The sequence below is a fragment of the Bos javanicus genome, chromosome 6 (genome assembly GCF_032452875.1).
Source record: "Bos javanicus breed banteng chromosome 6, ARS-OSU_banteng_1.0, whole genome shotgun sequence".
Classification (NCBI taxonomy): Eukaryota; Metazoa; Chordata; class Mammalia; order Artiodactyla; family Bovidae; genus Bos; species Bos javanicus.
The window spans coordinates 116,150,732-116,175,310 of record NC_083873.1 but is presented as its reverse complement, the minus strand read 5'-3'; the positions used below and the strand labels follow the sequence as shown (position 1 = coordinate 116,175,310).

Below are 24,579 nucleotides of genomic sequence, written 5' to 3'. Positions count from 1 at the left end.
GGCAGGTGTCGGGCGCGCTGTCGGGGCGGGCAGTGGAGGAGCAGAGAGCGGGAGCCGTCTGTCGTCTTCTCCGGATGCACTTGGGTTTAGTAGTTGGTGAGAAACCTTTTCACCACTGGAAAGGAACCCTGCGAGTGGATGTGGAAAGAGAGTATAAACCCATTTATTGCCGTGAAAAGATAGTTAAGCTCCGTTACATCACAAGCACATCAGCTGGTATGGATAATGGTTTCTTTTTAGTTTGGAAATAACCGTTGGGTGCATAGTTGCACGTCCTCCGCCAGGTTTTCCCTGAACCTATGGAGCTCGACAGGTCAATGCCAGGATACTGCCTTTGGGTAATTGGTGATGAAAGGCTTCTCTTTTTCTTGCCATTTGTTTCTTTTATTTGTTTTTCCTGACATACATGGGGTACTTGAGTAATAAGAAAAAATTCTTTTTTAACACTGTGGTCTGAAATCTGTCATATTTACAGTCATTAAAACTTGAGTTTAGTCATGTTTTCATTTGTCTTAGCCTCCAGCCGCACCCACAAGTAGAAATTACACGGAAATGAGGGAAAAGCTCCGTTTACGGCTGACCAAGAGGAAGGAAGAGCAGCCTAAGAAAGCGGACCAGCTCTCAGAACGGGAGAGTGTGGTCGACCATCGCAGGGTGGAGGACTTGCTGCAGTTCATAAACAGCTCGGAGACCAAGCCCGTGAGCAGTACGCGGGCCGCCAAGCGCGCTCGGCACAAGCAGAGGAAGGTAAACGGCGGGGCAGGCCTGGGGCCACGCGGGCCCCCACGTTGCTCCCGGAGCCCCGGGGGCCTCCACCAGCCTGAACGGGAACCCCGCGTGCCCCCCGAGCCATGGTCTCACCAGCCCCAGGTCCTTGTGCGACAGCGGGCCCGCCCCTCTGTCTGTTGACGGCACGTCTTGCCCAGGAAAGTTGAGACAGGAGCCCTTGGTTGTTGAGGGCAAGGGGGCACTGTGGGCTGGTGGAGACGGCGCATAAGGGGTCGTCTTTGCTCTGTGCTGGCACACCAGCGCCGTGTTTGAAGGGAGTGGCCCTTCCTGTAGTTGCCCCGCCTGCCCACTTCTCTCGAGGGCCTTCCCGGTGCCCGGCTCCCCAAGCCCCTCAGCAGGTGGATGGGCTGTGCTCGTGGGGGGCTCGTCAGGCTGCAGACTCTGACCGTGGGCTGAGTTGCTTTGGGAGGAGCTGATGCCCCTGTGAGGGATGAGGAGACCTGCCCACCCCGGGTTGGGCCACTTGTGTGGTGTTTGCTTCCATTTTCGCTCGCAGCGACTCGGAGGCGGTCGTGATTGCACGGTGTGGGTTTGCTGCTGGCGGCGTACCTCCCCGTCCTGAGACAGGCCTGGGTTGACCCCAGGTCTGATGAGGGCCTTGGAGGGACGGGCCTGCTCCTGCCGCAAACCTGGTGTGGGAGGCGTGTCCTCTGCCCTGCGGCGCTGCGGTGTCAGGGTCCCAGGGATCCACTTTCTGCTGGGTTCCCTGAAGCCTCCACTCAGGCAGGTGCTGTCTGGGCTGGCCCCGCCCCCGTCCTCTGTCCCTGCCGGCAGCCTGACTCCAGATGCGGCTGCAGGCCCTCCAGGCTCGGTGCAGGCTGCCCCCCGCGCCCACTCACCTGTGCGCTGTCCACCCAGCTCCTTGGTTTTCAGGATGACCGGGGTCGGGCACGCTGTGGCTGCCTCATTGCGGGGGCATGCGGTGCCCGTGGGGCCACTTGGGGGCGCTGTCGGTGCCGCCTCCAGAACGCCGCCTCCCTGACAGAGGGAGCAAGGGTTTTGAATGATCTTGAGATTTTTTGAAAATCTGTCATTGAATTTTCAGCCTAATTTTATATTTAAGTTTTGTAGAAAGACGGGTTGTCTGTTATAAATATTGCCTTCTGAGATACTGTGAGGCATGCTGAAGTTTGGAAGAACCTTTGCATTTTCCCAGCACAGGCCTCCCTGGAGCCCGTGATGGAGGAGCTGTTCTCTGTTCTCTTACTGGGCGTTCGTTTGCTAGACAGCAGGGATTTTTTTCACTTATGCTCACTTATGCTCACTTATGCTTGGAATGTGTGTCACTAATAACACAGAGTCTTCACCTGAGATGAAAATTAATTTCCTGCCAGTTGGACGGCAGAGATAAGCATTGTCTGTCGCGTCACGTTGAATATTTTAGAAAGTCATTTGCTCTATCACACTAGTGAACACAGGTTGGAAATGTTACCTGCTAGGGTGGGAAAAAGAATTTCTAGTTCCTTAGCACACATTTTCTTGTGTGTCCTTGTGACCCGCACAGGTGTGTCAGCAGGGGCTTCGCTGGATGGGCTTGGCAGCACCTGCGAGGCGCCCTGTCAGTCCTGTGCTGGCAGCTGCATCCTCTGCCCGCTCCTGGATGCAGAGCCCATGGGGGCAGGGGCGCACAGCCGCTCTCACCTTGGCCTCTGCTCCCCGACCCCCGACCCCCCGGCAGCTCAGCCTGTGGGGGCTTGTTCCCCGTCCCCCCCTGCGTGATGTGGTTGTGCTCTGAGTTGTGGGCCTGTTACAGGCCCTTTCAGAGTTCATCGTCTTACGTGGTTCACCTTCTCAGGCCCCCGGTTTCTCTGTGTCTCACGCTGCCTTCCCTTCCATCGCAGCTGGAGGAGAAGGCGCGCCTGGAGGCGGAGGCGCGGGCCCGGGGTCACCTGCATCTGCGCGAGGAGCAGCGGCGGCGGGCCGACGACGAGCGGCTGACGGAGGAGCTGCAGCGGCTGCAGGAGCTCCAGACCCTGCGGGCCGTGAAGAAGAAGAAAAAGGAGCGGCTCGGGAAGGACTGCCCCAAGTTGGACATGCTCGCCAGCAGCTTCCAGGCAGCCGCAGAGTCGGCGCCTGGCGCCGAGACCATCCACAACGGCTCTCTGGAGCCAACCGAAGACCCCGAGACCTCATCCCCCTGCCCTTCCAGACATGCAGACCACGCGGGCCCGGGGCCAGGGGCCGACCCCTCCAGACACGCGGACCCCACCGAGCCTGTGGACGCCAGGGAGGCCAAGCGGCTCCTGCCCAAGGGGATCAGCGGGGAGCAGCCAGAGCCGCTGTCCTTCCTGCTGGACATGGTGCATCACCACAAAGGGGGCGCCGGCCCACAGAAGCCGCGGCCGGGCAGCAAGGCCGCCGGCGAGCCCGCCAGGAAGCCCGGGGAGTCCCCCCGGGCCCCAGAGGGCCCGGCCAGGCCCCGGCCACAGGCTGAGCCCAAGGCCAGAGTGCTGGAGCTGCCGCCCCTGGTGGGCCACCGGAGGGAGGAGACGAAGGCTAACAGCAACAACAACAACAGGAAGCAGCTGAACCACGTCCGCGAAGAGAAGCCGGGCCCAGGCCCCGCGGAGCCGCCCGCGCCCAGCGAGCCCCTGCAGAGCGGCAGGCCGGCGACCGCGGAGTCCCCGCAGCCCAAGGGCCGGGGCAGGAAGAGCAAGAAGAAGAAGGGGGAGCGTGCCAGCAGCTCCATCGGTGAGTGCGGGGGTCCCCCACCATCGCCCCCAGCCGTGCAGCCCATGGGCACGTGCTGGCTTCTGCCTCGGGGCCGCTCTGCCAGCACAGGGCCACGTGGGCACCGTTGCCACGTCTGGTTGTCGTGAGGTAGCCTCCCAGCCCCCCAGCTGCGGGAAGAGCGCGAGGACCCCACGCACCCCCAGGTCAGTGGTCACACCGGCTCCGTCCTCCTGGCCTCCTGACTGTGTTTCTGCACCAGGGGAGGGTTGTTTGCCGTTCTCCCTTTATATGTCCCTGTGTGTGTTTCCTTCAGTGAGGGCCCTCGTTTCTGGACCACGGGACAGTGGTTAGAGGCAGGGAACCGACGCCGCACAGGCCATCCTCTGCCTCGGAGACCGGAGCCTCATTCCTGTTGCTCTGTTTGTCCCGTAGCGTCCTTTAAGGGAAAGCTCGTTTCTCCTGGTGTGGGGCCCTCCCGGGGGCCCCTGTCAGTTCCTCTCTTTCTCAAACCTCGCCTTTCTAAGGAGTGCGGCCCATCCGTGTTCAGAATGAATTCCTTTTTAGAGTCATTTCAGTCGGGTGCCGTTCCCTTACAGCGAGGCTCAGGTTGTGCATTGTTGGCAGCAGTGCTGTGTCTGCGGGCGCAGCACAGTCAGAAGGGCACCGTGCCCGCCTGGCGGTGACCCTGGTCCTCCCTGGGGACCACGCCTCCCCGCCTTTGCTCAGGCCCAGTGTGTCGGGGGCAGACGAGCCCCGTGTGGGGCATCAGGCACTGGCCCGCTAGTTTGAACGTCCATGGCCAGCAGCCCTCGCTCGCCCAGACAGGTGGTTCAGGTGCTGTTTGTTTCTTTCTTTCTTCTGCATTTCTTACGCGGCATGCTGCAGGAAGGGCCGTTCTTCTCCCCTGGGTGTTTTCTGCCTTTTCTTCCGTGTTTTTGTGGCGACTGTCGCAGGAGTCCTCACCTGGTGCTGTCGGGGGCACCCCTTTCCTAGCACTCTTTCGATGCCCCAGATTCAGTCTGGGGGCCCCTGGAGGAGGACCCCCTGCGCCCCGTCGCGCTGTGTGCTCCCATATGCCCTGCTCAGACATCCGGCTCGGCGTTCCTCTCTCTTCCAGCTCTGAGACCCACCCAGGGGGCTGCTGGCGTGTTGCTGGCAGGACTGAGGAGGGCACATGTCCGCCACGCAGAGCCCTCTGTGTTGCGCTTACTGCGGCCGCTGCGGCCGCCCGCACCGGCGCTGCACCCCCTGCAGCCCCTTCCGTTTGCACAGGGTGTTTCCCTGCTCTGGGCCTGGGGGTCCGTGCGAGGTGGGCTCGGAGCTGCCCGCACGTGCAGTGGGCCCCAGATGGTGTGCTGCCTTTGAGGAGTGCTGGCTCGGGCGCCGTCCAGGCAGGGCGTGGGCTCATGCCCGCCCTCCCGAGAGCGTCCTGTCATCGGGTCCCGGACGTGGCCCATCTGTTAGGGGTTCTCGTGTGCCTTTTCTCTGACTGCAGCGAGGTCCTGTTTTTAAGGGCTCTTTCTACATCTTTTCGTGCATTTTCTGCTCATCTTTTTCTCATCTTTCATCTGGGTTGTGGTCTTTTCCTCCCTTGTTTAAGAGTTCTGTGTGATGGGGGTGTTCGTCTGGGGCCACGCTGCCTGCTGCAGGCGCTTCGCAGGGTTCTCGTGGACGCTGGCTCTGGCTGTGTGTGCCTGCTCTAGCCTTGCGCAGGTTTCCCTGGTCACCTCAGTGGTCAGCTCACTGCTCTCTCGTGGTCTCGGGACTTCGAACATTTACTCGGTGTGACTGTTCGCACTAGCACTGAGGTGGCAGAGGAGTGCCCCGTGTTTTTCTAGTAACGCGATGGTTTCACTTTTTTCGATAGTCTCCCAGATAGGTTTATTTGGAGTTTATTCTCGTGTGTCGTGTGATGCATGAATCCAGTTTCGCCCTCACCTGGATGCACCAACAGCAGCTCCTGGAGAGCTGCTCTGCGGGGCCGGGCGCTGCCATGGGCCTCTCTGGGCTTCCGCCTCTTCCCCCTGCTTGTCCGCGCGCCCTGGGCACGCTGGGTGAGCTGCTGCAACTGCTTCTCTCTCCTCAGAGTCTTTTCAGTGTTTTCTTGGCTGTTCTTTCAGGTTTGTATTCCCATAGGAACTTTGGTGTAAATGTGCCTAACTCCCTTGGAAAAAACCCTCGCTTGTATCTTTATCGGTACTGCGTTAAATTTATAAATTAATTTAGGGAGAATTGATTTAATGATGACATTTGTCCTTACCAAGAACACGGGGAGTTTTTCCATGTGTTCAAATCCACTTATCTCTTTTTGGAATGTTTTAAGTTTTCTGTAATAGGTTTTTCACGTTTCTTATTGAGCTTATTTCTGAGTATTTAATCTTCCTTGCTTTTAATTTGAATGAGCTGTCCTCTGCCATCTTATGTTCTAACTTTGGACCATCCGGTGCGGTAGCCAGGCGTGTGTCACCCCTGAGCACTGAGATGCTCCACGTGCAAGCTGAGGGGATTGTGAGCGTGAACTTACACACCATTAAAACCCAACATGAAAAAGCGTAAGATGCCCCTAAGTAATTGTCACATTGATTATCTACTGAAGTGAGCGTTTGCGTACGTTTAGTTAAATACGTATTACTGCAGCGAATTTTACTTGTTTCTTTATCCTTTTTTTAACGTGGCCCCGGGAGACTCGCGCTGTGTCTGTGGCCCGCGCTCCTCCGCCTGGTCTTTGGGTTCATGTATGAAAACCGCTGCCTTCTGCTCCTTAGCTTTCCGCCTTCCACCCTCGTGAGTTCCCTCAGTCTTGTTGGTTCTCTCAGGTTTTCTGTCGTCCGTTTGCAAATAGAGAAAACTTTACTTCTGCTTTTCCAGTTCTTATGCCTCATTTTCTCTTACGTAATCGCATCATTCATGAACTTAAGGGAGACATCTGGTGTCTCTATGTTAAGATTTTGGCTTTAAGGTTCATATAGTTCATCGCGTTAAGAAAATACCCAGTAATTCCTACTGTAAAAAAATATTTTATCAAGAGTGAGCTGATTTTTGTCAGAGGTTTTCTAGCATCTGTAGAGATTAAACATTTTTCTTCTTAGACCTGTTGCACTTCATAATGATTAGGAAGGTTTTTTTTTCATTGTCAGTATTCTTGAGAAATTCACCCTCCACTGGGACTGCTCAGGCTTTAGTGATTTGAGAGGAACCTCGCGTGCAGCCCCCTGGGCTTGGTGCCTTTTTTGTGGGGTAGTTTCCTGATAACATTCTCTCTGCCCTCTGTGGTAATTGGTTTGTTAAGGTATTTCTGTCTTTTATGAGGTTAATTTTTGTAAACTGTGTTTCTGTGCTAAATTATCAGTTTGGCTACTTTTCCAGCCTCGTTCCGCAGACGCCTGCAGAGCACGTGCCTTTTGCTCTGTCTTGTTTGCTGTTAGCTGTGCTGGGTCTGTGCTGCGGCACCGGGCTTGCCCCGAGGCATGCGGGATCTTAGTTCCCCGACCAGGGTTTGACCTGCGTCCCCTGCATTGGAAGCTGGATTCTTTACCAGTGGACCACCATGGGTGTCCCCAAAGTACATTCTTTTTAACAAATTTATTTTAATGGTGGTTTTCTTCTCGTCATTTCCTATATTGTATGTTTGTGCTTCCTTTCTCCGTACTGTGTTTGACTCTAAAATAGTTTATCCATATAATGTTTCTTTAAAGGCTCTTGATTTGGTAATTAGGTCTGTTTTATTCTTTCCTCTGCTGCCTTAGTTTCCATTTTTATCTTTTTTTCCTGTGCTCTTTTTTGTTTCACTTCATTGTTCTTTACAACTTTTCCACTTGGAATTGAGTTCATTTCTTTTCATTCTTTCAATGTTATTGATCAAAGTAACACTTTGAATTTTTCTCTGAACTTTCCCTTTAAGTATATCTCATAATATCACATAATGTTTCCACTTGGTTTCTTTTTTAGAAATTCAGGAATTTCCATGTAGTTTTCCCCCCTTTCACCGGGTAGTTTAATAGGTGGCTTTTAGATTTCCAGATGGGAGAGCCTCTCTTATATTAATAATTTCTAGGTTTTGGACTCTGTGATTCGAGAGTATTGTTTATATTTCTGCTTTTAATTACTGGTAATTTTAAATTACTGGTATTATCTTTGTGACTAGTTTTTGTGATTGCTCTGTGTGCATTTGAGATAAAAGTATATTTTCTCTGTTTTCATGGTACAAAACTATATCTAAATACATGTTTATATCCATGATATATTTTGAATTATGTTCGAGTCTTCCATGCCTTTCTTGGCTTTTGCCCTCTTAATCCGTATTCTGTTATTATCAAGGTTTTCTTTCCCTGTGTTCTGTTTTACAAAGGCGGTTTCTGTGTTACTAGGTGCGGCTTTATTATTAAAGCTCTCCTTTTCGTCGTGCTCCTTGCGCTTGGCCTGACTTCCCCTTTGTCCCTCTGCTTCTGTTTGCCTGGCGGGCACCTCTGTCATGCTCCCTTCGTTTCTGGCCTTCCTGAGTCGCTTGGTTTTAGGTCATTCCCTTATATACAGCTTCGACGCCTGAGTCCTACTGTGTGAGCCGTATTGACAGTCTTATGTGCCGCGGGTGAGGTGAGCCCCTTTCCGTGTGCTGCTAGGACAGCCCTGACACGACTGTGTGATTATTAGACCTGTTCCCTGTGTGTGTCCTCTCTCTGGGTGCCGTGTTCGCTTCGCTGCTTCTTCCCCTAAATGTCGCTGTTTCAGAACACTTGGGGCGCTGTGCCTGTGCCCCGCCCCGCAGGCCCCGCCCCGCAGGCCCCGCCCCGCAGGCCCCGCCCCGCAGGCCCCGCCCCGCAGGCCCCGCCCCGCAGGCCCCGCCCCGCAGGCCCCGCCCCGCAGGCCCCGCCCCGCAGGCCCCGCCCCGCAGGCCCCGCCCCGCAGGCCCCGCCCCGCAGGCCCCGCCCCGCCCCTGGTGGGCCGTGGCCCTGCTTCCTGCCGGGGGCAGCCGCACACCGAGCGCCTTCGCTCCGCTCCCCACTTTGCTGTCCCTTCTCGCCCCACTCTTCAGCTGCGCTGTGTCTGCTTTGTCGTCAGAGCACGTGGTGCTCGTAGGTCTGCACTTGAGTGAGCACGCAGGCACCCGCCTCCTGTAGAGATTGTGGGCGCGTGTCCTCCCATCAGGGCCGGGGCGAGTCCTCCAAGCTCCAGAGAAGCGTGCGGTTTCTATGGTCTGCACGTGAGCAGCCAGCCAGGCCTGGACTGTCTTAAGTCAACTTTCTCTCCACTCTGGTTAATACAGTTTATTTGTGCAAAAAATGTATGTCCGATACTGAACCTGGCTATAGTTTCATCCTACTTTTTCCTTACACCACGATTTTTGACCCTGGTTGTCAGATCTGATCAGAAGAGTATCAGAAATCACTTTATAGAGGCAGCGTCCCCAGCAGATGCGCCTCTTGCTGTGTTTCTTTTCTGTGGTTGAAGCTGCTCTTCTTCTGGAACTATCATATTTGTGGAACAGCTTGCGATTGGGCTTTCCAAGTTGTCATTTTCTTGACTCCTGTAAACCCTCCTGGCTCAGTACATCTCTCCTCGTGTGCAGTGTCCCTGAGCAGGGGTGCCCCCCGGCGGTGCTGGCGGGAGGTGTGTGCCGGAGGCCTGGAGAGCGAGCGGTCTCTGCATGGGAGGAGCAAGCCTGTGTGGATGGGAGGGTGGGGTGGGGGGACGCAGCACAAAGCAGCAGCAAGGATGGGGCACAGGCATCCCTGGCTATTGACGAGGAGCGTGCCCAGCGTGCTGACCAGGGGCGTGAGCGTGAGGAGCGGAAGTGGAGGGGTGCGCCTGTGGCCCAGTGGGATGGCTGCACGGAGCAGGTAGCTCTGTGCACGTGCGGCCCAGCAGAGGTCGGGGTGGGGTGTTGCTGTTGGTGTCCAGCTGTGGGTGAAGCCAGGGGGACAGGGCTTCAGGGAAGGACTGGGCAGTGAGGTCTGTGTGGGGGGTTGTTGTCCTGCTGGTCCTGGGGGCGGCGTTGCTGTGGCGGGTGGGTGTGATGGCCCCTGCCTGCCGCTGGGACTCTTCAGAACTGTGGGCAGCAGGTGTGCAGCTAGGCCACGGCTCCACTACTGTAACTGTTACAGGGTGTACTCCGTTACCCTCCTGTGCAAATGCCCAGTGAGAGGAAGAAAGAGAGTCTTTATGGAAGATTCCCAAAGTTGTCCCATGCTAACGTGGGGACAGGGTGGAGAGCGGCCTTTCACAGAGCGGCAGCGGTGGTCTGCACGCTCCTTGGATGGAGCCTGCTGGTGCGCAGGGCACCACGCACCCCCCGCCCCGAGCCCCCCCAGTGTGTAAGTGTGCGCAGATCGCGCCTCTGGCACCTGAGCTCAGGCAGGAAGCGCACCGCATCCTGCAGGCCCCGGACCAGGGGCAAAGCAGAGGAGAGAGTTAAGGACCCCAGCGGTGCCGAGGCTGCCTGCTGTAACCTGTCTCCAAGGAGGGCTCCTCACCTGCAGACTGAAAGACAGCCTTGCTGTTTGGTTGGGACAGCGTCAGGCTGATGATAAAGTCTCTGGAGGGTCGTTAAATGAGCCGAAGGCCCGGGAGGGCCGGGTTCCTCCAGAGGCTGGATCCAGGGCCCAGACGTGCCTTGCGTCTCCTGGCAGCCCTGCCCCTGCCCCTCCAGCGGGGACCCGGAACCAGGAGCGTGGCCTCTCGAGGGCTCTCCCCAGGCCACAGCCCTGCGCCGCCTCTGAGGGGCCTTCACTCCACACGAGTCAGCTCATCCCACGGTCGGGTGTTGCCAGACGCCCGAGTGGTGTCCGCCCACCGCTGGCCCTTTGCAAAATCTTATCCTGGAAAAGATTGTTAGTTTTTGAAGTAGTTGAAGTAAAACCAAATGCTTTGTTCCGTTCTGGTAAGATGGCCTGCTATTTAGTTGACTTACCTGTTTCATTTTGCAGATGATGTCTTTCTGCCTAAAGATATCGACCTAGACAGTGTGGACATGGATGAGACAGAGAGGGAAGTGGAGTATTTCAAAAGGTAAGTGTTAGGCCTGGTGTCTGAGGCAACAGGGGCTCCGTGGCACCATGCATGCCCCGCCCAGAGCACTGCCGTCAGTCAGGGGCAGAGGTCGTGTCAGCGGCCCGCAGCCTGGCCACCGTGCCGTGTCACACCCACACACGAGCACTAGCCTCCGCGCCCTCGTGGTCACCGCCCCCTTCCCCATGTGTGTGGAGCACGCGCACGCGCCTCCGCGCCCTCGCGGTCACCGCCCCATTCCCCGTGTGTGTGGAGGTGGGTTTACGGCGTCACAGTGCATCTCACAGCGGTCCTCGCCCGCAGCGTCCCCAGGGGCCGCGGGCCGCGCCTCTGTCCTCACAGGTCTTCCCACTGATCTTTATCTGTGCTGGTGTTGGGACAGGGATGGGGCATGCTCTTAAGGTGAAAAGTAACATTTTGGATAATATATTCCATTTTTCTGGTATGCACATGTTCAATAATGTTTGTCATAATTTCAGTAATATTTTGTCTATTTGAGCTACGGCAAGAAATTTTTTTCTTTAAAGTGCTTTGTTCTTTATTTAGCAGTACTTTAATTATTTTTTTCAGAAAACACACACATACACTCAAAAAAGAAGCAGTTTCCAATGTCATTAATTCATATTTGAGATATGAAATTCTAAGTGTTTCTGAAAACTATGTTTATTGTATAATGTGCGTGCGTGTGTTTTAACTCGTAGGAGATGATAAAGCATTTGCTAAAGTTAAGCATTTCACAGTAAAAACTCTTAACTAGGATAGAAGGGCACATCCTTAACATGATATAGGGTATCCATAAAATACAGTGAATGTTATACTTAATGGTGAAACATTAAAAGCTATTCTTTGAGATTAATAATGTTAATAAGGATGCCTCTTATCACAACTTTTATTTCTAAAGACATAAAAAGAAACAAAGGGATAAGGATTCAGATGAAGACGTGGAATTGTCATTCTCAGATGATAAGAACGTGTTTGTACAAAGTCCAAGGGAAGGTACAGCTAAATTATTGAATTCCTCCACAGTTTGCCCTGAAGCTGGGTTCTGGAGGGCAGGGAATGGAATGATAGGGCATTTCTTGGATGTTGGTGACACTTTGGAGGAAAGTTTCCCCAAGGTGGACCTGCAGGGTTCATGCAGCTTATACTCACAGATGACTTACTATAACAAAGATTGTCAAGCAGCCAGGACTTAGGACAAACAATAAAAATCTAGAAGTGAAAAACAGAATTGGTAAAATCAAGGTCTCAATAGACAGGTGATGGATTTGACCTGCTGAAGAGGGAGTGAGTGAGCTGGAAGGCACGCTGGAACGCACTGAGAGGCAAGGAAACCAGCAAACGTGGCGAAGGGCCCGGAGACGAGGGGCTCAGTCTAATGCACGCCTGACTGAAGCCCCTCCGAGAGGAGATGGAGAGGCCACGGAAAAGCAGGATTTAAAGAGACGACGAGTTGCAGAACTAATGAGAAATACGAATCTACAGAATCAGAAACACAGCATATACCAATAGGATAAACAAACAGAAATCCACTCCTCCACGTGGCATTTGAAATCAGACCATGGAGCGCTACTTAGTGTTCAGAAAAGATCGTCTATAATTATGAATCCCACAAGCTTCTTCTTTCCCGTAATAAAGAAAAGCTGCAGGAGCATGGTGCAAAGAGACCTGTTTAAAAGGAAACTGTAAAATTATACTTTAAAAAAAAGAAATTGGGAATTCCTTGGCAGTCCAATAGTTAGAACTCTGCTTGCACTGCAGGGGGCATAGTTCCATGCCCGTCAGGGAACTAAGATCTTGCGAGCCATACAGCATGGCACCACAAAAAAGGAAATTGAGCTCAGGAGATTAGTCTGATATACACAGGAAGGGATGAAAAAACTTCCTGGTAAATCTTGGTAAGCGTCTAATTGACATTATACTTGAAGGAGCCCCAGTACTGAGCATCAGCAACTTGTCTGCTCAGTGTGATGTGATCAGAGCTGAGTATCCTCAACCCCTTTTTTATTGTTAGGGTAGTTACCATTCAGACTGAACCTGAATGGGCTGGACACAATTCTAACAGCAAACGTTAAAATAATACAAATAAAATGTATAAACTGGTAATCAGGAGGAGGAATTAAAAATCAAAACTCGAAAAACAAGTGCAGAGAAAGTACAACAGACAGGTTTTAACAGATGATAGAAGTCCAGTTGTCTCAATGGCCACTATAGGCAGGGAGCAGAAAGAATATAGTTTGTCAGACTGTGTTAAATTTTTTTCATGTATATACACATAAATATGTATATATGCTACATACAAGAAAATAACCTGAACTGTAATGGAGAGGGACAGGGCTCCCCTGGGGGCTCGGTGGTGGAGAACCTGCCTGCCAGCGCGGGAGACACGTGCTCGCTGCTGTCTGGGGAGGTCCCCCCACAGCTGCCTGAGCCCGGGCTCCCCGACAGGAGACGCTGCCACGAGGAGCAGCACCGCTCACTGCAGCCAGAGAACAGCCACGAAGCGCCGGCGTGGCCAAAAGTAAGTCAAACCGTTTCCTTAGAAGAGCGAGGCGGAAATACAGATAAAGACAGCTGTTCCAGATGTGTTATTCTCAGATGGAATGTATTTTAACAGAAGGGATAATTGATGTTTGCTGCCTAATGATAAAATGTTCCATTTGTTAGGAAGAAATAGGAATTTTAAACCTATGTATTTAATAAAACAACCTCAAGTTACAAAAAGCAATTTGGGCTTTACAGAGAATTAGACACAATAAATGGGCAAAATAAAGGACAGAAACAGTAGGGACCTCACAGAAGCAGAAGATACTAAGAAGAGGAGCGAGAACACACAGGAGAGCTGTACAAAAAAGATCTTCACGACCCAGATACCATGGTGGTGTGATCACACACCTGGAGCCAGACATCCTGGAATGTGAAGTCAAGTGGGCCTTAGGAAGCATCACTATGAACAAAGCTAGTGGAGGTGATGGAATTCAAGCTGAGCTATTTCAAGTCCTAAAAGATGATGCTCTGAAAGTGCTGCACTCAATATGCCAGCCAATTTGGGAAACTCAGCAGTGGCCACAGGACTGGAAAAGGGCAGTTTTCATTCCAATCCCAAAGAAAGGCAATGCCAAAGAATGCTCAAACTACCGCACAATTGCACTCATCTCACACGCTAGTAAAGTAATGCTCAAAATTCTCCAAGCCAGGCTTCAATAGGACGTGAACAGTGAACTTCCAGATGTTCAAGCTGGATTTAGAAAAGGCAGAGGAACCAGAGATCAAATTGCCAACATCTGTTGGATCATCGAGAAAGCAAGAAAGTTCCAGAAAAACATCTACCTCTGCTTTATTGACTATGCCAAAGCCTTTGACTGTGTGGATCACAACAACTGTGGAAAAGTCTGAAAGAGATGCGAATCCCAGACCACCTGACCTGCCTCCTGAGAAGTCTGTATGCAGGTTGTGAAGCAGCACTTAGAACTGGACACGGAACAACAGACTGGTTCCAAATAGGAAAGGAATCTGTCAAGGCTGCTGTATCTTGTCACCCTGCTCATTTAACTTGTATGCAGAGTACATCATGAGAAATGCTGGACTGGATGAAGCACGGGCTAGAATCAGGATTGCCGGGGGGAAATGTCAGTAACCTCAGATACGCAGATAACACCACACTTATGGCAGAAGGCAAAGAACTAAAGAGCCTCTTGATGAAAGTGAAAGAGAGTGAAAAAATTGGCTTAAAACTCAACATTCAGAAAACTAAGATCATGGCATCACTTCATGGCAAATAGATGGAAAAACAGTGGAAACAGTGAGAAACTATTTTGGGGGGTCCAAAATCACTGCAGATGGTGACTGCAGCCATGAAATTAAAAGGCACTTGCTCCTTGGAAGAAAAGTTATGAGCAACCTAGACAGCATATTAAAAAGCAGAGACATTACTTTGCTGACAAATGTCCATCTAGTCAAACCTATGATTTTTCCAGTGGTCATGTATGGATGTGAGAGTTGGACTATAATGAAAGCTGAGCACTGAAGCATTGATGCTTTTGAACTGTGGTGTTGGAGAAGACTCTTGAGAGTCCCTTGGACTGCAAGGAGATCCAACCAGTCCATCCTAAAGGAAATCAGTCCTGAATATTCATTGGAAAGACTGATGCTGAAGCTGAAGCTCCAGTACTTAGGCCACCTGATGAGCTGACTCATTTGAAAAGACCCTGGGAAAGATTGAGGGCGGGAGGAGAAGGGGACGACAGAGGATGACATGGCTGGATGGCATCACCGACTCGATGGACGTGAGTTTGAGTGAACTCTGGGAGTTGGTGATGGACAGGGAGGCCTGGCGTGCTGCAGTCCGTGGGGTCACAAAAAGTCAGACGCGATGGAATATGAACCAGCCGTAAAAATGATGGAATAATGCATCTGCAGCGACATGGGCGGACCTGGAGGTCATCACAGTAAACGAAGTAAGTAAGAGAAAGGCGAGTGTCATGCGGCATCAGTCGTGTAGAGTCTAAAGTACGACACAAGTGCACCGATCTGTGAGACAGGAAGAGAATCACAGGCCTGGAGAGCAAACCTGTGTCGCCGTGGGGGAGGAAGGTGGGGAGGGTGGAGTGGGGGTTCGGGATCAGGAGATGCAGACTCGTCCGCGGAGAAAGGGTGAGCAGGCTCCTCCATGCAGAATTGGTGAACAACAAGGTCCTCCCGCAGAGCACAGGGAGCTGTATGCAGTGTCCTGTCATCAACCGTATGGAAAAGAAGATGGAAAGGTACACAGGCGTGACTGAGTCACTTCAGTGCACAGCAGAATAACAAACACCGTAAATCAGCTGTACTTCAGGAAAACTAAAGGAAAGGTTCGCTCTTGAGAGCACTTCCACTGAAGCCTTAAATGCTGGAGTTGGGTAGTAAAACCTGAAAATCAGTGAGTTACGGATTTCATTTGAGAAATTAGAAAAGCCACAATAGAGTAAAGGTGGACCAAAGAGATAATTTACGTAAGAGAAATAATGAAACAGGAACCAGGGAGTGGCACGGCCAAGATCTGATTCTTTGACATTAAACAACGGGGTCTTAGGCCCCGACCCCCAGGGAGTCCCCCACTTCACGTTAGGGAAGAGATGCAACGTGGGTACCCAAACCTGCTAAAACCAATACCAGAGAAAATGAGCAATTGCAGATTTGTTTCTCTCATGAATGTTAGACGTGAAAATCATCAAGAAAATACATTTCAAGTAACAACAGTATGTTTTTAAAAAGCGGCATGTGACCAAACTGGCTTATTCCGGGATTGAATTACTATTAGGAAGTGTTTTTTGCTACATTCATATATGAAAGAAGAGGCATGCAATCATTTCAGTGGGTTCAGACAATACCTTTGCTAAGATCTTAGCACCCATTTATAATTAAAAAAAGAAAAAACAGTAAGCAGTGGAAGAAAGTATCTATAGCCTGGAAAAAGGGCTCCACCAGCGGAGAGAGAGACATAGGCGGAGCGTCTCCCAAAGTGGGAGGAGTGTGGAGCACGTGTGGAGCGGAGCCTGTCGTCAGCGAGGCTGCTCAGCCCTGCACACGGGTCCCGAGGGGCAGAGGGACAGGAGTGGAGACCAGGGGCCCAAGACCTGCAGGGAGGAAGCAGGCTTTCACTTACAGCGAGCTGATCGTCTGGGAAGTTCAGGGCACGCAGCACAGTGTAGCAAGAGCCGGCTGTAGGATAAGTGCACCCAAGTTAGTTATTTTTCTCTCCACATTGGTAATACAGAAACAGAGTTTGAATAAAGACAGCAGTCATCACAGCGCCAAGGTCTGTGCCGTGTCCACGAATCGGGAGCCGTGGGGGCCACAGAGGGGCGTGGAAGACCCAGGTCTCAGAGGCTCCATGTGCGCACTTGCAGGAGGGTTGGCACCTTAAGTCTTTGGGCTTCCCAAGGTCATCTGTAGATTTAAAACCCAGGAAGGGTTCTGTGGAATTCAACGCAGTGTTAATGGAGCATGTGGGGACGGACCTGCGATACAGCCCGGGGAGGACTGACACAGCAGGAGAAAGGGACGGAGCTGAGCCGTGTGCACCGTGAACACTGCTTACACGCTGCACGTCAGACAAGGCCCAGCGCGCGAGAGGGCACACGGTGATGCCACTCACGGGGACTTGGAATCAGGCAGACTGAAGTACAGCGTTCAGTGCCTGCTGCTCAGCCCAGCAGCTCCTCTCCAGGGGTCTCCCCAAAAGCTCCCGGGAGAAGAGAGTGGATGCTCGCACCGAGACTTGTTCCTTGACGTCCTGCAAGTCTTACTTATAGCCCCAACCTGCCAGTGACCCCGAGGTCCACACAGACGAGCAGATAGACAGGCGACGCTCCCTCCACCCAGGGGCTGCTGTGGGCCACGTGGGTGCTCCGCGGAGGCCAGACCCAGGGTGGGCGCCGAGGCCCCACTGGAGTGAGGTCCAGGCAATGGGGGCGGCGTGGGGAGACAGACGGCAGGTGGCTGGCCTGGGGCCGGGGCGGCCAGGAGACTTGGGGCGCCGTGGACGTGCCCTGCGTCCTGCGCGATGGGATCATTTCCCAGACACTGCCTGCACTTTGTTGTAGGTCAGTTATACCTCGGCGAAGTCTGTTTTTAGAAATGAAGTGTCTTGTTCAGGGATGTATACACAGGTGTTAGGACTGTAAAGAAAGGCACAGGGGTGATCAGCGTAAAAAGCCAGGTCAGTGATTCCTTCCGAGGTGAGGAGGGCAGGGCCTGAGGTGGGCTCGGGGCGGGAGCATCTGGTGCTGGCAGGGGCCCCGGCCTGGCTGCTAACCCATGGTATTCACTCTGTATTTATTCTTTATATCATGTGCCGGGCTTAGTTGCTCAGTTGTGTCCGACTCTGTGTGACCCCATGGACTGTAGCCCGCCAGGCTCCTCTCTCTGTCCATGGGATTCTCCAGGCCAGAACACTGGAGTAGCCATTTCCTTCTCCAGGGGATCTTCCCAACTCAGAGATTGAACTCAGGTCACCCGCATTGCAGGCAGATTCTTCACCATCTGAGTCACCAGGGAAGCCCTTCTTAGACACACCAACCATAAAATAAAAGATTGATAAGTTAAGCTACACTAAAATCAACAACTTGCTTTTTAATAGAAAAAGTGAGAAAACAGTATTGCAGCGAGCATGTCACAGGATTCACGTCAAGATGTGTAAGCGTTGCAGCATGTTACGGAAAGACAGACAGACCTCTTGACAGGTGGGCAGACGAAGCAGTCGATGTCCCAGAAAGCTTGTGACGGGTTCCCCGTGGAGGCCTCAGCCAGCTGGTGCTGGGAGTGGCCGGGGCCCCGCCGCAGGCAAGAAGCGGAGCATCAGGTGCCCCCCAGGAAAAGAGCTTGGCGGATCCACTGAGCTTGTGATGGCCAATCCTGTGCCCCTGGGATCCCGTGCCCAGCCCCGCCATGTCCGCGCCGGGAGTGCCCTCCAGGGTCCTGTCCGCTTGGTGTGGTACAGCCTCGCGGCAGGACCGCATGCCCACGGTGGCGAAGGACGCAGCCGAGTGGAGAGGTGGCGTGCGCCTCTGTGTGTGCGGGTCAGCCCCAGCCCCTGCGGATGCCTGCGAGGTCCTGACCCTGCAGAGAACCATGAGGGCCTGTGGTGACCAGGCCAGGCTGGCTGCGTCCGGGGCTGAGCCCCGCGCCCGGGGTTGGCCGTGCGGGGTGCCCAGGCTTTTACGTGACAGTCAGCCGCACGTGGGTGTCGCACACACGAGGGCTTGTCTGCGTGGCAGCGTGGAACACACCTGAGGGCAGTGGTGTCGGGGAAGGAGGTGGCCCCGCTGCTGCCAGCGCCCCTGAACCTTGCTCAGGTTCAGGCCCGGAGCCGCTGAGCACCCTGGCTGCGTGCGAAGGAGGCGGCAGAGGTGGAAGCTTCCGGAAGCTCTAAAAGTCAGCCTCACTGGACTTGGGGTTTGGGTGCTGGGAGATGGTGCACCCCTTCGCCGGGGGGCAGGCAGCCGGAGGCATCCCCTCCCTGGACAAGAGTCCTCTGGGCCACGGCTCCAAAATCAACCCTGGATGAGATGGGAACGCTGCTCCTGCTGGACAAGGGACAGCTATACCATTTTCTGGTTTAATTCAAATTCCTGCTACATGAGGGAGGGAAGGGTGAGGATTTCAGAAATGATGCAAAAGCTTTTGAAAGAAAACATCCTTTCCCTCATTGAGTGCAGAACTTGGCAGTCACTGCCGGGGAACCAGCTGCAGAGCAGACAGGCCTGGAGGCACCGGCCTGGAGGCCTGGGGCATCGGGCTGCACTGAGCTGCCCCGAGGGTGGCGGGGAGCAGTGTTGTGTGTCCCGGTGGTGCAGTCGTGTTTCACGTCACACCCTTGTGACTCGTGGGTAAGGGAGGGCAGGGTGCCGGCCGTGGCAGAGCGGGGCCAGGCCCTTTCCCTGCGGATTGAGAGGAAAAGACAGAACCGCAGGGGTGTCCGGGGCACTGGCCGGTGTCCCGAGGGGCACCGTCCTCCCCAGCGGCCGTGGCGTCAGGTTCCCGCTGAGAGCTGGGGTAGGGGGGTTGCTGGGGTCTCAGCTCTGGCCAGGCTGTGCCACCCCCGCTACCCCCCACCCCATGACTGTGCGGCCTCTTGTTTTCCAGGTTCTGTTTGGATTCTGCCAGGCAGACCCGACAGAGACTGTCCATCAACTGGTCCAACTTCAGCTTGAAAAAAGCCACCTTTGCTGCCCACTGAACGAGGATGCTGGAGAGGGCGGCGCGGCGGCCGGCCCGGCCCCTCGACGAGAGCCTGCTGCTCGGCCGCGCTGTGAGCTCGTGTGCGTGTTGTCTGTGCGTGAGCCGGACGAGCCGTCCCGCGCGGCCGGCCCTCTGCGTCTCGCCCCGTCCCGCCACCTGCCCCCGGGGGGCTCCGCCCAGCTCCGCCCGCGTCCACCGATGGCCCGGGCGGGCGGGCCCGCCGTCCTCCACAGTCCACTGTCCAGAGTGTCCACGTCGCGCGTCCGTGTCTGACCCCCGACTTGTAGCCAGCTTGTGTAAGACCCCGCAGAACGAGACCGTTCCGAGCAAACACCCACCAGTACTCACACCATGAAGTCTGTAGAGTGTACAACTGTATTAACACGGAGCCTGCCTGGCTACTTTTTTAACATATTGTTAAGTAATATTAAAATCATGTCTTTCTTTTTGAAAGATGGAATACATTAGTACAGCAGGAGACCTGGTCTGCTTGCTTTGTGCCGGGGTCGGGGGTCAGGGGTGAGTGGGCGTCGCCCGCGCGTCTCAGCCCTGGTATCCTCCCCGCCCTCCATCCCGCGGGGCCCGGGGCTTCCACGCACCGCCGGCCGGGCCGGGCCGGGCACTCCGCTGTGCACTCTGCTGTCGGGGCCGCGGGGGGCGCTGGAGGAGGGCGGGGCGCTGCAGGGCCTGGGGGTGGGGCTCTGGCCACGACGCGGAAGCTGGAAACGTCTCCTGGGGCGCCTGTGAGCAGCGCTGGCCCCGGCTCCCCGCACCCCCTGCAACACTAGCTCCCGCTGCTCTCGCGGCCCCCGGGTGACACGGTTTCCACGCGCGTCCCTGAGGGAGGGGACGCGGTGAGAGCCCGCCTCTGAAAACAGCTCGGTCTGGCTCTTCGCTGGCGAGGTGGGGGCCCGGCCCCGGCGGCGTCTTACGATCCCCGGGGCGTCCAGGGAGCGGGCTGAGAGGAGGCGGGCGGCTCAGAGCGCGGGCACGGGGCCGCCGTGGTCACCACGGGAGGCCTCTCTCACGGGCTGTGCGGACGGGACCGCGGTCTGAGCCCCAGACCAGGCCCGGGGGCAGGGAGGAGCTCACGTGGCTCTGCTGCTGGGGCGGCCCTGACCGGGGTCCAGGGTCCAGGAGGGGCCGGCGGTTGCGGGGAGAGGCGAGGGCAGCAGGCAGGGGCGGTTTGGTCACGCGGCGGGCAGGTCTTTCCTGGACGTTGGATGGTCGGACAAAGGGAGAGACTGAGGTGGGGCTGTGACCACGGCGGGGGGTCCTCAGGGAGGCGCAGACCCCGCTGCATCCCTGGACCCCAGCAGGGCGGGGCGCCTCCCCTCCCCGCTGAGCTCAGACCGGCTGTGCCCCCCGTTCCCTGGGTGCCCCCCACCTTCCACACCTGCTCCGCCCAGTGGGCCTGCCCCATCTCAGCCTCCGGGCCCCTGGAAGCCGGCTGACCCACAGGACCACCCCTGGCGTTCCTGGTCCTCAAGGGGGCGTCTGGGGAACAAGAAAGAGGGTGGATTCAGGCCCCGGGAGGCGGAGAGGCCGGGGAGAGGCCGGGTCCTCTCCGTCACTGCAGTTGGAGCTGGGGGCACGGGGCCCAGGCCTGCGGAGGGAGCCTCACGCGTGCCCAGCGAGGTCACTGCTCAGCCTGGACCCAGCCTCGGAGGGCCCCGTGCTGGTTAGAGGTGAGTGAGCTGTAGATGAAGTAAAGTGATGGCGGCTGGAAGAGAAACAGCAAAGGGGGCTTTTATTGAAACCTGCCGCCTACACACTCATCCCATTAAGGAACCAAAATGTGGTGCTTGTCAATGTCATTAACGCATTCTTTCTTTAAGGAGAAGAAAGAACATTGCACATTTCATACTGTTTTACTGTCTTCAACACGAAACTCTAAGTCATCGCAGAGACGACAGGATGGCAGTGCCTTCCTGCTTCATCTTCACGATCAGGCAGTCGCTGTTCCTTTGGGATCCACCATCCAGTGTTAGGGGAGACAGCGGTGTGGGGCAGGAGAAGATTCGGAACAGCCTGAGCTCTGAAGGACTCGCTCCCCAAACGGGACGCCTGGCAGAGGCAGGCGGGCGGGCGGGCACCGTGTGGTGTCGGCCACGGGCTGAGCGTGGCTGTGACTCCCGACGATGGGCAGGAAGAGTGGCCGCAGAGCTGTGCTCCTGCCGTCAGCAGTTGTGAAACCAGGGCAAGGTTTTACGCACCGCTCCTGGATGTTGGAACAATGTTTCCTGAGGGAAGGGCCCCCACTTCCTGCCTGGAGGCAGCTGCACACCTGGATCTACCGATCTGTGCACGAGCGGCGTAAATTCCATAAGCCCAGGGGGGCATTTCCACCACCCAGGGCACAGAGACCAGGGAACACGCGGGCACTGGCGTGGAGTCCTCCGTGGGGTCTGAGCTCAGCAGTGGGGTTCTGCTAACCCCTGGGTGGAATCTAAGGCCGAACACAAGCCTCAGAGGAGCAAACCAGTCCTAAGTATTCACTTCGCTGCCTGCCGGAACAATGCCCGACAGACTTAAACAAAACTGTCCTGCATGACAAGGTACAGTTCAAAGTGTTAGGATCCAGGCCGTGCCAAGAAGGAAACTATAAGCCATAAGCAGCCGCTGCTGCTGCTAAGTCACTTCAATCGTGTCCGACTCTGTGTGACCCCACAGATGGCAGCCCACCAGGCTCCCCCGTCCCTGGGATTCTCCAGGCAGGAGCACTGGAGTGGGGCGCCGTTGCCTTCTCCAGCCATAAGCAGAAGAAACGTTAAAAAAGCACCAGAAACGGAGCCAAAGACAGTGAATCTGCCGACAAGAACCTTAGCAGTCATGTTAAGATCTCACGACTGTGCTCAAGCACAGAGGAAAACGTAAACGAGATAAAGAACTGGAAGCTATAAAAAAAGACCCAAATCCACAGGGAGAAAAACTGTGTCCAAAATGAAAAATACCCAAGATATAAGTAACAGCTGATTGGAAACTTTGGAAGGGAATAACTGTGGACTCAATGACAAATAGAAACTATGAGAAATGAAAACTGACGTTTCCAGTCCTGTGGCCACTGCTGAGTTTTCCAGATTAGCTGGCATTTGAGTGCAGCACTTTCACAGCATCACCTTTTAGGATTTGAAACAGCTCAACTGGAATTCCATCACCTCCACTAGCTTTTTGTTTGTAGTAATACTTCTTAAGCCACTTGACTTTGCATTCCAGGATGTCTGGCTCTAGGTGAGTGATCACACCACTGTGTTTATCTGGATCATGAAGATCTTTTTTGTACAGTTCTTCTGTGTATTATTACCACCTCTCCTCAATCTCTTCTGCTTCTGTTAGGTCCATACAGTTTCTTTCCTTTATTGTACCCATCTTTGTATGAAATGTTCCCTTGGTATCTCTCATTTTCTTAAAGAGATCTCTAATCTTTCCCATTCTATTGTCTTCCTCTATTTCTTGGCATTGATCACTGAGGAAGGCTTTCTTATCTCCTTGCTATTTTTTGGAACTCTGCATTCAGATTAATACATCTTTCCTTTTCTCCTTTGCCTTTCACTTCTCTTTCCTCAGCTATTTGTAAGGCCTCCTGAGAAGCATTTTGCCTTTTTGCATCTCTTCTCTTGGGGATGGTTTTGGTCACCACCACCTGTACAGTGTTACGAACCTCCATCCGTAATTCTTTATGCACTCTGTCTACCAGATCTGTTTCCTTGAATCTATTTGTCACCTCCAATATATAATCATAAGGGATTTTTTTTAAGGTCATATCTGAATGGCCTAGTGGTTTCCAAGTTTTCATCCTAATCCCAAAGAAGGGCAGTGCCAAGGAGTGTTCAGACTACCACACAATTGTGCTCATTTCACATGCTAGCAAGGTAATGCTCAAAATCCTTCAAGCTAGGCTTCAGCAGCACATGAATTGAGAACTTCCAGATGTACCAGCTGGATTTAGAAAAGGCAGAGGGACCAGAGGTCAAATTGCTAACATCCACTGGATCATAGAAAAAGCAAGAGAATTCCAGAAAAACATATGCTTCATTGACTATGCAAAAGCCTTTGACTGTGTGGATCATTCTTCAAGAGATGGGAATACCAGACGATCTTACCTGCTTCCTGAGAAATCTGTATGCAGGTCAAGAAGCAACAGTTAGAACCGGACATGGCACAGACTGGTTCCAAACTGGCAAGAGTACGTCAAGGCTATATACTGTCAGCCTGGTTATTAACGTACATGCAGAGTACGTCATGGGAAAGGCCGGACTGGATGAAGCACAAGCTGGAATCAAGATTGCCAGGAGAAATATCAACAACCTCAGATACGCAGATGACACCACCCTTATGGCAGAAAGCAAAGAGGAACTAAATAGCCTCTTAATGAAAGTGAAAGAGGAGTGAAAAATCTAGCTTAAAACTCAGCATTCAAAAAACGAAGATCATGGCATTCAGTCCAGTCACCTCATGGCAAACAGATGGGGAAACAATGGAAATAGTGTCAGACTTTATTTTTCTGGGCTCCAAAATCACTGCAGATGGTGACTGCAGCCATGAAATTAAAAGATACTTGCCCCTTGGAAGAAAAGTTATGACAAACCTAGACGGCACATTAAAAAGCAGAGACATTACTTTGCCGACAAAGGTCCTTCTAGTCAGAGTTATGCTTTTTCCAGTAGTCATGTATGGATGTGAGAGTTGAACCATAAAGAAGTCTGAGTGCTGAAGAATTGATGCTTTTGAACTGTGGTGTTGGAGAAGACTCTTGAGAGTCTCTTGGACTGCAAGGAGATCCAACCAGTCAGTCCATCATAAAGGATATCAGTCCTCAATACTCACTGGAAGGACTGATGCTGAAGCTGAAACTCCAATACTTCGGCCACCTGATGTGAAGAACTGTCTCACTGGAAAAGACCCTGATGCTGGGCAAGATTGAAGGCGGGAGGAGAAGGGGACGACAGAGGGTGAGATGGTTGGATGGTACCACCGACTCGACGGACATGACTTTGAGCAAGCTCCAGGAGGTGGTGACGGACAGGGAGGCCTGCGTGCTGCAGTCCATGGGGTTGCAGAGAGTTGGATGCGACTGAGCTGAAGTGATGCATTAGTTTTCTGGGGCTCCCATAACAAAGTGCCACAAACCACATGGCTTAGAAATGTATTCTCCAGGTTCTGGAAGATTTAAATCTAGATTTCAGGTGTTAGCAGAACTGGTTCCTTCTAGAGGTTGTGAGGAGAACCCTCTTCCTTGCTGCACTCCCAGCTTCCTGTGGTCACTGGTGTGCTTGGCTTATCCATACATCAGTCCGGTCCTGGCCTCTGTCCCCATATGGTGTTTTCTCTCTCTCGTGTCTCTCTCTTGCCCTTTCCTTATAAGGACGCAGGTCACTGGATTTGGAGTCC

The 24,579-nt window shown here is 53.7% G+C and overlaps 1 protein-coding gene across 3 annotated transcripts in view; it reads left to right on the top strand.

Moving 5' to 3' along the window:
- Positions 1–19,666, top strand: part of FAM193A (family with sequence similarity 193 member A) — a 147,017-nt gene extending 127,351 nt beyond the window's left edge. For all 3 annotated transcript variants that reach the window (XM_061421025.1, XM_061421024.1, XM_061421026.1), the window contains exons 18-21: positions 517–747; positions 2,631–3,480; positions 10,386–10,467; positions 19,093–19,666. In XM_061421025.1, coding sequence (XP_061277009.1) covers positions 517–747; positions 2,631–3,480; positions 10,386–10,467; positions 19,093–19,186 — 1,257 coding nt within the window. In that variant the 3' untranslated portion in view covers positions 19,187–19,666. The remainder of the gene's footprint in view (positions 1–516; positions 748–2,630; positions 3,481–10,385; positions 10,468–19,092) is intronic.
- The last annotated feature ends 4,913 nt before the right edge of the window (positions 19,667–24,579 follow it).